The 13059-nt window shown below is 42.0% G+C and overlaps 1 protein-coding gene across 2 annotated transcripts in view; it reads left to right on the plus strand.

Moving 5' to 3' along the window:
* The window catches only part of LOC309558337 (acetylcholine receptor subunit alpha-1-B), a 124297-nt gene that overhangs the window by 94398 nt on the left and 16840 nt on the right, over nucleotides 1-13059 (plus strand). For both annotated transcript variants that reach the window (XM_082261404.1, XM_082261403.1), the window contains exons 5-7: nucleotides 1660-1855; nucleotides 6708-6945; nucleotides 11939-12162. In XM_082261404.1, the coding sequence (XP_082117530.1) occupies nucleotides 1660-1855; nucleotides 6708-6945; nucleotides 11939-12162 (658 nt within the window). The remainder of the gene's footprint in view (nucleotides 1-1659; nucleotides 1856-6707; nucleotides 6946-11938; nucleotides 12163-13059) is intronic.

Genomic DNA, 13059 nt, shown 5'->3' on the forward strand with positions numbered 1-13059 from the left:
GAGTCTGATAGAGCATTTCAAAGGAAGCTTGGAGCCATTGCCCACTTAAAGGTGCTAGAGGTGAAAAGTGAATATTGGAATATTGGAAGTGCCCCAGAGGAGAAAAGAGTGAGGGTTGTGACCACTTTAAGGGAAAGGCGCATATGTGACCTTTGAAATATTAATGGGTCAACAACAGAGGTGAAGGAGGAAGTCACAATTTCATCACTGTACCCTCCACAGTCGGTGCATTTTCAGTTCATTGCTATTGTGCTGTATCTACACTGGTATAAATCTTATGCATTTTTTGTATTTTCACTTGCATGTGTAACTATTTTATAATCTTTTTTTAGATTTTTCTATGGATTAATAAACATTTGTTTTATTTACATATTTTTTTTTCATTTGTCATGATCCAATATTTAATGCTTTAAAAGTCTCAACACCAAGGGGAATTTTCTTTCTTCAGTGTATTGTATCATAAAAAGTTAAAACAACATACATTTGTCCCCGGTTTACAAACATGATAGGGACTGTAGGTTTGTTCTTAAAGCAGCGGTCCGGTCTCTAAAACAATTTTGCACCATCCGTTTATTTTTTTTTTCTGAAAATTGGATAGTTTAAATTTTTTTTTGATTTACTTACTTGTTTTTAAAGAAAATATACTTACCTTCCTTCCTCTTCCTCCCTCTGCGGCCACGACCGCACCGTCTCTTCCTGCTTGCATTGACTCCTGGGAGATGAGCGTCATCGCTCCCAGGAGTCAATGCGCCTGCACCAGCCCTGCTCGTCACTTCCGGGGGCATGCGCGTCATTCCCTGCTAAACAGCTTCTGGGCATGCCCAGAAGCTGTGCAGGGATGATGCGCCTGCCCCGGAAGTGATCAGCAGGGCCGGTGCAGGGCATTGTGGGACTCCGACATCACCGAAGAGGACGCTCCGGCTTCAGCTGCCCACACCTGAGATGGCAGCGCTGGACAAGACATTTTCAAGGTAAGTATTTCTTCTAAAAGGTAAGTGAAACAGGGGACAGTTCAGAGGCTATCATTGCTGAAATGCATGAGCCCTGACTGTCCCGGGGGTATTTTTAGCTAAAAAATGTTTTTCAGGATGGAACTCCGCTTTAAGTCGAATTTGTTTGTAAGGCGGAACAGGTAAATTTTTTAAGTTTAGCACCAGCCATAAGAATAATTTTTAAGTTTTTTGGATAGCATAGGGAAGGGTTTACACCCTTGCAACATTTGTTTTGCTGTCTGTACCCCTGTTCAGAAGATTTCACCTCACCTTCTGTCCCTATGACAACTGGATTTTGAAAATTTTGGGTTGTTGTGGAAAGAAGGATTGGTGATAAAGCTTCAGTGGAGACACCTTTTCCCATGAGAACTCTTACAGGAGTGAATTTCCCTTCCTAGGGGGAGATTTCTCCTCACTTCCTGTTGTCTCCCTATGTTTGTAAGTAGGAGTCGAATGTAAGTTGGATGTTTGTGACCCGGGGACCGCCTGTACATCTAAAGATCATGTTATCTGTCAGAGTATCAAAACTACATGTGAACACGGCACTTGTTCTCATTAACTGTATGTCCTTTGTATAATACATAAAGGTAAGAGACTAAGGACTTTTTAATGGATCTACTCAGCCTTTGCACACACACTTGTAACCCATAGTATTGTCTCCTTATAGTGCTGATGGTGACTTTGCTATTGTCAAGGATACCAAGGTCCTTGTGGATTACACAGGAAAAATTACATGGATGCCTCCAGCTATTTTCAAAAGCTACTGTGAGATTATAGTCACGTATTTCCCGTTCGACACACAAAACTGCAGCATGAAGCTTGGTACATGGACCTACGATGGCAATTTGGTGGTGATAAACCCGGTAATTTTTATATTTGGTATAAATATTTTTAATTTTGTAATTTGAAACGCTATAAGTGCCGGTTCACACTACTTCGGGGCGACCTGTGAAGTCGCGTGCGCCGCGACTTCGGCGCGACTTGCACGGACTTCATATAATGAATGTCAATGCAAGTCGTTCCGATGTCTCCCCGAAGTAGTACAGGAACTACTTTCTAAGTCGGAGCGACTTGAGTCACTCCTATTAGAACGGTTCCCGTAGCATTGCTTGGACCGCAACTTGTCAGGCTGACCAGTCGCCTGACAAGTCGCGGTAGTGTGAATGGGCACTAATGGAACTTCACTATTGACAGTCATGGTGGAAGTTCCTACAAAAAATAAACATTTGTCTGAACAGAAAAAAAAATTAAATTCCAACTCTACATAACAAAAAAATTAAAGAATGTTTAGCCCAATACCTCCTCTTCAATGCTGCCACCCGCAGCAGAAAATTCTGACAGAAAATTCTTTGGGATGCCCCCAATCTTCCAGATTGAATGATGCCCAGCGTCATTCAAACCACCTTCTCTGACCCGCTTGGGCTCACCATATTCCTGAACAGCAAAGCACTGATTTATCATTGTCAGTGGTGCCATGCTGTCTAGCGGCGAGGACCACCCACCACCTCCACTTAGTAATAGAAAGAGAAAAACCCCATGATGTCAATTGTCCCGTCAGAATACTGCAAGAAAAAAGATAATATAATAAGATTTTTTTTAAGTGGTGGAGGAAGTGAAGTTTGATATTAAAGTGTTACTAAACCCAAAACAGTAAAATCAGTCTGTATATGCAGCAAAGTATGCATTTTATACTCATTGCGGAGCATAAGGGATTAATCCTCTGCATTGTGTAAAAACGCTGTTTGATTCTGTTTTCTCTGATCCCCCCCCCCTTCTTCCACAGTCCCCAAACCACCTGCTTATAGAACAGAGCCTCCAGGGGCAAGCTGCAAAAGCTCAGTTTGGTGTGTATTGCTAAAGAGTTTTTTTTTTTTCTGGGATGTGATCAGCATAGAGCCAATCAGCACTGTCCAGACAGAGAGTCAGGGATCCTACAGCCTCATAGGACAATCAGGGGAGAATGAAAACCCCTCCTACAAGCTTTAGCTAGTGCTCTGCTGGACACTGATAGAAGTCACCAAACTGCTCTAACTGCTGATGAGACAAGGTCAATATTCAGTGCTTTGCTGATCAATATTCCTGAACAGCAAAGCACTGATTTATCATTGTCAGTGGTGCCATGCTGTCTAGCGGCGAGGACCACCCACCACCTCCACTTAGTAATAGAAAGAGAAAAACCCCATGATGTCAATTGTCCCGTCAGAATACTGCAAGAAAAAAGATAATATAATAAGATTTTTTTTAAGTGGTGGAGGAAGTGAAGTTTGATATTAAAGTGTTACTAAACCCAAAACAGTAAAATCAGTCTGTATATGCAGCAAAGTATGCATTTTATACTCATTGCGGAGCATAAGGGATTAATCCTCTGCATTGTGTAAAAACGCTGTTTGATTCTGTTTTCTCTGATCCCCCCCCCCTTCTTCCACAGTCCCCAAACCACCTGCTTATAGAACAGAGCCTCCAGGGGCAAGCTGCAAAAGCTCAGTTTGGTGTGTATTGCTAAAGAGTTTTTTTTTTTTCTGGGATGTGATCAGCATAGAGCCAATCAGCACTGTCCAGACAGAGAGTCAGGGATCCTACAGCCTCATAGGACAATCAGGGGAGAATGAAAACCCCTCCTACAAGCTTTAGCTAGTGCTCTGCTGGACACTGATAGAAGTCACCAAACTGCTCTAACTGCTGATGAGACAAGGTATTTAGGAGTTTATATTTACTAAAACTATTATTTCCTTGTTCTGTGTACTGTGGGAGACCAGATATAGTGAATCCAGGGTCTTGGGTTTAGTAACACTTTAAAGTATTTTTTTATGAAGCACCAAAATATTGTAACATTATAAAAGGAACACCACCCCCTTCCTTTTCATAGTCCTACATTATTACCCCCCTATTTACTCTTTCCCTCCTGTCCTCACAACCCCGCTTGGCACAACTTGGTTTTTATTTTGCCTATTTACATCTATACCTTCTGTAGCAATACCATTAGCAAAATATATATGCTTAACTCCTATGGAAACTATTGTTGTTTTGTACAATATTATATATGCCTTATATGACAAAGAAACCCTTTTATGACCAGATGTCATTGAATCCTAAACGTTCTGGCCAAATTTAGTATGTATATCAGTATGTGTTAGTTAACATGGCAATACATCTGTGACTGGTGTGCCTCTCTAAATCATTTTTGCATTCATATTTCAGGACATATAAGAATCTTCTATGGTAAAATTACTCATGTTTTTATTGTGGGGTAACAAATGGACAAAAAGTACATTTTTTCATTTTTAATTCATTCATTTTTTTAATACTGTAATTGTATCTGATATTTACAGTAGTAAACAGACACACACTGCCATTCAGGCTGCAGTGTCATCTGTGGGTTCAGGATGTTTATTTTGTGAGAAAACCTTCAGTCTGCAAGTGAGCACTGTGAACGCTGCCATGATCATTACATGATTCGGATCCACTCTGATTAACTCTAGTCATTAGTACAGACCTTCAGCTATCAGTGACAGCATATCCTGACAGACCTCTGCATGATCCCACCTTTCAAATAAGAACATACATTATTGTTCCCATGACATTGGACCAATACCTGGGAAAGTTAATCTACAGATTATGAATGCCTAGCAGTTTGTGAGCTGAATCTGGAGTTCTAGTAGCAAACCCTCACAAACATTTAGAACATACAAACTCTATGAAGACAGTAGGGTAACTTACTAATGGGATAGCAAAGTGAATGTTAACTGTGAAAAGTGTATGTACACTTTGAAGATGTTCACACAGATTAATAAATAAGGTGAAGCTGTGTTCACTCTGATACCTAATCATGTGAAGGGGAATTTGGAGCGGTAGTAAAGTCTGCTTCGTGATTTTTACCTACAGGTAGGCTTATAATAAAGCTTACCTGTAGGTAAAATGAATATCTCCTAAACGTGCACCGTTTAGGACATATTCGCTCTTTTGGCAGCCAGTGACGCCACTTGCACATGCACGCTGAAGGAACGGCATACCCTTTCAGAGCGACGTGCCGTGACCATGACTCCTGTGCAGATGTGCGGAAATGACGTCATTGCAGCTCGCCCATTCAAGCTGTGAAGATGGAAGCTCTGTCAGCGGTACAAGTGCGCCACTGGAGGGCTTCGTTCTAAAGTAAGTATTTCATAATGTACTAGTATGCGATGCATACTAGCACATTATGCCATTGCCTTGCAAGAGATTTTTATTTATTTAAATGCCATGGTTTACTACCACTTTATAAAATACAGGGTCTTGCTTGCATGTGATTGGGTAATTAAAGTCAGCACAACTTCAGCTTATTCACTAAAGCCCCGTACACACGTACCGATCGTCGGCATACAAATGTTCGTCTTTTCTCCCCGGGATGTCGGTGTCTGTTGAAAAGTGCAAAGACAGCACAAGGACAGCACAAGAATTTTGTCCGCAGACTTCAGCTGACTGCAGAAGTGATGTCATGTAATGGTTAACTTTCCCTGTGTTTTTTATTTTCTGAGCATGCCCAGTCTTGCAAATCTGCGGTCTGTCGGCCGAATTCTGTACTGACAGGCGAACAATCGTCCGTTCTGGTGTCCGCAGACAAAAATTTTCATGTTTGCAAGAAAGACTTTTGTCCGCGGATTGTGCGCAGACAGCTGTCGGAGGCACCATACTAACACGCGTACAATCGGCAGATCTTTCGTCCGCCGACGTTTGTATGCCGACGATCGGTACGTGTGTACGGGGCTTAAGCTAGGTGAACAGTCTCTATCTCTTTAGCAACAATGGCAACCTGTAAGCCAACTCTTTTTTAAATAAGATGTTATTCTACTTTTGACTTTAGGTTCTATTTTCCTCTTTGTTCAGTCTGAGTTATTATGATTATGTTTTAAAAATTCTGTGTATCTCAAATAGGAATCCTGATTCTAGGCCAGCCCTATGTTGGTGTTTCATATTTATGTTTAAAGTGGAAGTAAACTCTCCTATCGTTTTCAGCCAAGGAGGCCCCCATCTTGGCCTCTGTTTAATCTACAACAGCCAAGATGCAGCACATGTGATCCGTTAGGACATCAGCCATTGGATGGTTTGATAGTTTGGTTGGAAGCACAACCAATAGGAGTGTTACATTCCCATCACATGTCAGAAATGTAACTTTTTGTAAATGTTTTTTAAACTGTTAAATGGATGGGTTTACGTCCTCTTTAAGTATGAAACATTTTCGACGAAATGTTTAATTAACCGCTGGTAGCGCGTCTTCGTCTTACAGAATAAAACATATTACCCTTTTCTATTTGATTCTTTATCCTTGTAGATGAATTAACCCAACAATAATGGCTCGTTTCCACTGAGCTTTCTGGTATGGTTTGGTTCGGTACGGTACGCTATTTATGCCGTTTCCATTATGAATGGTACCCTAATTCCGAACCGTACCGTACCACTTTTTGGTACCCTTTCGTTGGGATACCAAGCACATTAGTACCGTACCAACAGAACTTTGATTGGTTGACAGAGAATCATCTATCACAGCTTTCCTGCTACACCACGCCTATCATGAAAGGGTACTATTGGCAGTGGAAACGCAATGTGTACCGTTCCGAACCGTACCGTACTGAACTGAACCGTACCGTACCGTACCACTCAGTGGAAACGAGGCATAATGTGCACTGCACCTGGGGGTGTTCTAAGTGTGACCAGTTATTTTTCTAATTCTATGTGTTTCAGGAAAATGACCGTCCAGACCTCAGTAACTTCATGGAGAGTGGGGAGTGGTTAATGAAGGATTATCGCTGCTGGAAGCACTGGGTTTTTTATACTTGCTGCCCAGATGTTCCTTACCTGGACATAACCTATCACTTTGTCCTGCAGAGGCTGTCTCTTTACTTTATTGTCAATGTCATCATTCCTTGTCTGCTCTTCTCATTTCTGACTGGTTTGGTGTTCTACCTTCCTACTGATTCAGGTATGTAGGACTATTATGAGAATTGTTTTGTCATATGAGATTTCAGTTACATAAGCCTCTAAACATTTTTTTAGTGTCACCCATACCGCTGAAGATTTTAGAGGATAGATGGACATGCAGGCTTGGAAACCTGCAGAGCATTCTATAAATATGCACTCAGCCAAGAGGGTCTGTTTATGCTGATTGAGAGATGAGAGAGAAAAAAGTGGAGGTAGGAGAGGGTTTGTTGCCAATGCAACTTTTTGTGAGGAAACAATAGTTGACCTTCCATCCTGTTCATATATTTAATGTCAAAATAAACTGCTGAAAGTGTCTGCAGCCTACATACACCCCTAGACATGAGGTAAGAATGACATATTTGTTTCATGCAGCCTTCTGGAATACTCACATCATGCATCCCAGGAGGCTACAGGGTACTCTACTGCACAAGCGCCACTTCATCAGGGGGGTCTGCATGTTTTTTGCAGCCATCCCCCCCTCATGATGCGGCGCATGTGTGTCATCTCGGGGCCATCTGTAAAAATCTGGTAGAGACAGACAGTCCCTGATGACTTCAAAAGAAGATGGCAGCATGGGACCAGTTGTGTAGTGGCATAGCATTGGATCTCAACCGAACAGTGCTGCCCAGATAGCAAGCAATTGAGCTGCAAGTTTGAAAATGACTTGCTAAGCTATTGCTAGACTTGCCAGGCTTCACAAGCTTGTTGCCCGTTTTCAGCAAGTCCGCATTGCATGACTCCAGATCAACTTTCTTTGCAAACATTCTGCAAGTCTGCTGCAAGTCCTGGTTCAGTTATGTTGTGCAATAGTCATCCCACCACAGGGGTCGCTGTGGCTGAATTTTCATGTTGTAGACTTGCAGCGCTCTTACTGTAGACTCACCACTGCAACTTTGTTCTTGCGAGAGACTTGCCACACAAATTTGCTACAAATTGGAAAGGTGTCAACTAGAACTTGTGCTAAATGCCATGGTTTACTACCACGTTATAAAATACAGGGTCTTGCTTGCATGTGATTGGTTGATTAAAGTGAGCGCAACTTCAGCTTATTCACTAAGCTAGGTGAACAGACTCTATCTCTTTAGCAACAATGGCAACCAGTAAGCCAACTCTTTTTTAAATAAGATGTTATTCTACTTTTGACTTTAGGTTCTATTTTCCTCTTTGTTCAGTCTGAGGTATTATGATTATGTTTTAAAAAATTCTGTGGAAGCCGCCATCTTGGCCTCTGTTTAATCTACAACTGCCAAGATGCTGATGAAGTGGCGCTTGCGTAAGTAGAGTACCCTGTAGCATCTTCAAGTGCTCTGCGAGTGTACAACTTGCCAGTGAAAATGTTCAGCAAGTTAACAGACTTAAAATTCAACACTGCAACAAATTTGTGGCAAGTTATCCTTTCTATCTGGGTGGTTGCTGGGTGTGTGAGTATGTTATTGATAAGGATTTATAGGATCACTGCAATAAATTGGGGAGGGAGGCAGCACTGTCAAAGTAGGAATGGGTACTTTATGGTGCTCAATATACAGCATCAATCTATGCTTATTCAAATGTGAGGGGTTTGCGCTTAGGATCACTAGGTGCCAATAAATAAATAAATTATAAACTAAAATAAGCTGCTGCAGGTATAAAAGGTGTAACCTTTCAAACAATAAAACAACTATGTACCTGCGCTGCTTGTGCTAAAAACACCTAATAAATATGTGTCAATAATAAAGTGCTAATGCAAAGCTGTGCTGAGTGCAACCATAAAACCTGTGCTTACAAATCAAATAAATATCAACCATGAATATCAATTATGAATAATAAAACATTCCATGTGAAAAAGAATACAAAAATTATCATATGCATCAGAAAAAATTATGTATATAAATAGGTATATATAAAAAATCCGCAAATTTCTGTAATCTTCAACCAATATTCTTAAAGTGAAAAGTCTCTGTGCTCATACAAGTGCCTTGTGCTCGATAAATAAGAAAGTGCCAGTGCTCAGTCCAGGTGAGATAGTGCTCCCCTCTCGGTTCCCCACTCACCAGAAGCTGGATATAAAAACGCCTTAACAATGGTCTTATGAAGTAGACCCCTCAATAGATCATCAGCAGGAGCAGGGTGCCGAACCAATGCCTCTCACTCTATATCCAGGCAATACTCTCCCAGTTCATGAAAAGAAAAGGGCCATCATCGTGCAGTATGTATAAACCGTTTATTAGCACGCAAAATAAAATTACACTTACACTGTGCAGGGAAAATAAACAGCCTTGTGCAAACCCGCGGGACGCCAAGCAAATGGCCATGCGTTCCACCCGCGTAACCGGAAGCCGGAAGTGGTTGCAGCCGGAAGTGACGTATTGCGTATTCGGACGGCTTGATGCGTTTCGCTCCGCCAATCAGAGCGTTATCAAAAGCTTTTGATAACGCTCTGATTGGCGGAGCGAAACGCGTCAAGCCGTCCGAATACGCAATACGTCACTTCCGGCTGCAACCACTTCCGGCTTCCGGCTTCCGGTTACGCGGGTGGAACGCATGGCCATTTGCTTGGCGTCCCGCGGGTTTGCACAAGGCTGTTTATTTTCCCTGCACAGTGTAAGTGGAGAATGCATTAGGGTGAAAAACCTTGAGACTTTACAACTCTTTTAATGTTAACCACTTAAGCCCCGGAGGATTTGGCTGCTCAAAGACCAGGGCCTATTTTGCGATTTGGCACTGCGTGACTTTAACTGACAATTGCGACGCTGTACCCAAATGAAATTGACGTCCTTTTTTTCCCACAAACAGAGCTTTCTTTTGGTGGTATTTGATCACCTGTGCGATCTTTACTTTTTGCGCTATAAACAAAAAAAGAGCGACAATTTTGAAAAAATAACAATATTTTTCACATTTTTTTATACGAAATTCCCCCCCAAAAAAATGTAAAAATCCAAATTTTTTAAAATTTTAGGCCAATTTGTTTTCTGCTTCATAATTTTGGTGAAAAAAAATTGCAATAAGCGTATTTGATTGGTTTGCGCAAAAGTTATTTTTTTAACTAGTAATGGCGGCGATCTGCGATTTTTTTTGCGGGACTGCGACATTGCGGCGGACAGATCGGACCCTTGACTGACATTTTTGACACTTTTGGGGGTACCAGTGACATTACTACAGTAATCAGTGCTATAAATATGCACTGTTACTGTAAAAATGACACTGGCAGGGAAGGGGTTAACTTTATTGGTAATCAGGGGGTTAAATGTATCCCTAGGGGCGTGATTCTAACTGTAGGGGGGCGTGGCTTGTGATGTAACCACAGAGACATAGGATCCTACATAGCAGGATCGTATAGTCTCTGCAGTTACACCAGGGAGAATGACAGGCGGCTTTGTTTACATCAGCCGCCTGCCTTTCTCCCTCTCCAGCGGGGGATCGCGAGTAGCCGGCGGACATCGGAGCCGCGGGTCACTCGCCTGGGGATGTTAGTGAACGAGCGGGGGCAGGAGCACCTCCTCCGGCGGTGCGCGCTCGCGGGCGAGCGAAGTAGCTCTACGTTGTTTTGCCCAGTAGGGGCTGACTGCCACAGTAAATAGTCGTGCGGCGGTCGGCAAGTGATTAAGGTCTGTATATATATTGTAAAGACTGCATTATAAAGTATATTCAAGTCATTCTCTCTCTCTGACCTGTATAACAAAGTAAAATACTAACAAAAATGCCACAATTAACAGGTTCACATCTGACAAGTGTTATTCATGCACTGACGATTTTAAAAGTGAAGTAATCCATCAGATTTCAGTTTACTAGATGTTAAATGTACATAGATCACCCAGAAGGGAATGTTGTTTTCTCAGCAAAAGTGGAGTTATGCTTTAAAGACGGAATCATATCAGAGACCTTGGGCAAAAACTTTTTCTCTTATCTTCTCTTCCCTAGTTTTTTAACCACTTAAGCCCCAGAAGATTTTACCCCCTTCCTGACCAGGCCCTATTTTGCGATTCGGCACTGTTTGAATTTAACGGACAATTGCGCAGTCGTTGCGACGCTATACCTAAACGAATTTGACGTCCTTTTTTTCCCACAAACAGAGCTTTCTTTTGGTGGTATTTGATCACCTGTGCGATTTTTTGATCACGCGCTATAAACAAAAAAAGAGCGTAAATTTTAAAAACAATAACAATATTTTTCACATTTTTTTATATGAAATTCCCCCAAAAAAATGTAAAAATCAAAATTTTTTCCCCTTTTTAGGCCAATTGGTTTTCTGCTACATATGTTTGGTAAATAAAAATCGCAAAAAGCGTATTTTGATTGGTTTGCGCAAAGGTTATTGCGTTTACTAACTACGGGAAAGATTTTTGTCATTTTTGTTGTTTTTTTAACGAGTAATGGCGGCGATCTGCGATTTTTTTTGCGGGACTGCGACATTGCGGCGGACAGATCGGACCCTTGACTGACATTTTTGACACTTTTGGGGGTACCAGTGACATTACTACAGTAATCAGTGCTATACATATGCACTGTTACTGTAAAAATGACACTGGCAGGGAAGGGGTTAACTTTATTGGAGAAGAAGGGGTTAAGTGTGTCCCTAGGGGCGTGTTTCTAACTGTGCAGGGATGTGGCTGTTCATGTAACAGCAGAGATCTACGATCCTACATAGCAGGACCGTATGATCTCTGCACTTACACAGGGGAGAATGATAGGCGGCTTTGTTTACACTAGCCGCCTGCCTTTCTCCCTCTGTAACTGACGATCGCTAGTGACCGGCGGACATCGGGTCCGCCGGTCACTCGCGCAGAGGTGTACGTGAAGGAGCGGGGGCGGGAGCGCGCCTCCAGCGGCGCACGCTCGCCCCCTATTGGCTCACAGGCGAGTGACGTACCGGTACGTCACTTTTCCTGCACGGGGGTGACCGCCGCAGTATATGTACTTGCGGCGGTCGGCAAGTGGTTTAATAGCCACATATGATTTTTGGATGACACTTTTCCCAATGTAAACAATGATTATGAATCTCTTTTTATGATCTGCAGGGGAGAAGATGACCCTAAGTATCTCTGTCCTGCTGTCCCTGACTGTGTTTCTTCTGGTCATTGTTGAACTGATCCCATCCACCTCAAGTGCTGTTCCCCTGATTGGAAAATATATGTTATTCACCATGGTGCTGGTCATCACATCAATTATTATTACTGTCATTGTGATCAACACTCATCATCGCTCTCCGAGTACTCACATTATGCCTCCCTGGGTCAGGAAGGTAAGCTGGACTTTAACAGTGTACATAACAATGTGTTTGACTGTCAATGTCCACACAGTTAGGTGTTCTTTTTCAAGCAAACCACACACCATACAATCTTATTGTACAAGTGGCTTTAGATTTACCATCAACTATGTAGTGCAAGGGTCTTACTGATTGGATTTTAATTGTATAAAGTGATTATGTTTGTCCTCATATTACATAGTTTTAGTAACTACAAATGAAATTGTACAGACATTGTGCAACTAGATTGGATAGTGTATGGCCAGTCCTAAAGCTCAGTTTCAGGCAAATATCAAAGAAAGAATGTAATGCAACTTTGTAGTCACTGCATATATTTGTTTAAATGCAAGCAGTATAAGTACCTGAATTTGGTTTGGATGAGCCTCTTGTAGAGGCTGATTCCAAGCCTCTTGTACAGTAGAGCTAAGACTGGGGTAGGTAGAAGCAGCACATGGAGCCAACAAGTTGCCCTGCAGTGCAAGGAGCATGCTGATAGAAGGAGAGAGCAGGGTGACAAAAATAAGCTCTTCCGTCTGCTTCTTCTCTTTTCACAGTCCAATCAAAGGATGGGAGACCTATATGTGTTACTAAACTACAGGAAAGAAAATTCAGGTCCCCCCACCTCCCCCACCATACAGACCTGTGCTGTGTCGAAGAGCTGTATACAGTGAATTATAGAACTGGATGGACAAAAATGCAGAGCATTTGGCTGGTTGAACAGTTCTTATATATGGATTTAATCTGTGTATTTAGATTTACTAAAGCAGAACCCCAGACAAACAGCTAAATAAATACTGCAAATACAGTTGTCTTATCGCCCAGAGATTTTTAATTCTGCCCAGCCAGGTTTGTGATTTATACACATCTGACAGACAGTACAGTCAGTAAGGTGAC

This window comes from Pelophylax lessonae (genome assembly GCF_965119305.1).
Source record: "Pelophylax lessonae genome assembly, chromosome: 6".
Lineage (NCBI taxonomy): Eukaryota > Metazoa > Chordata > Amphibia > Anura > Ranidae > Pelophylax > Pelophylax lessonae.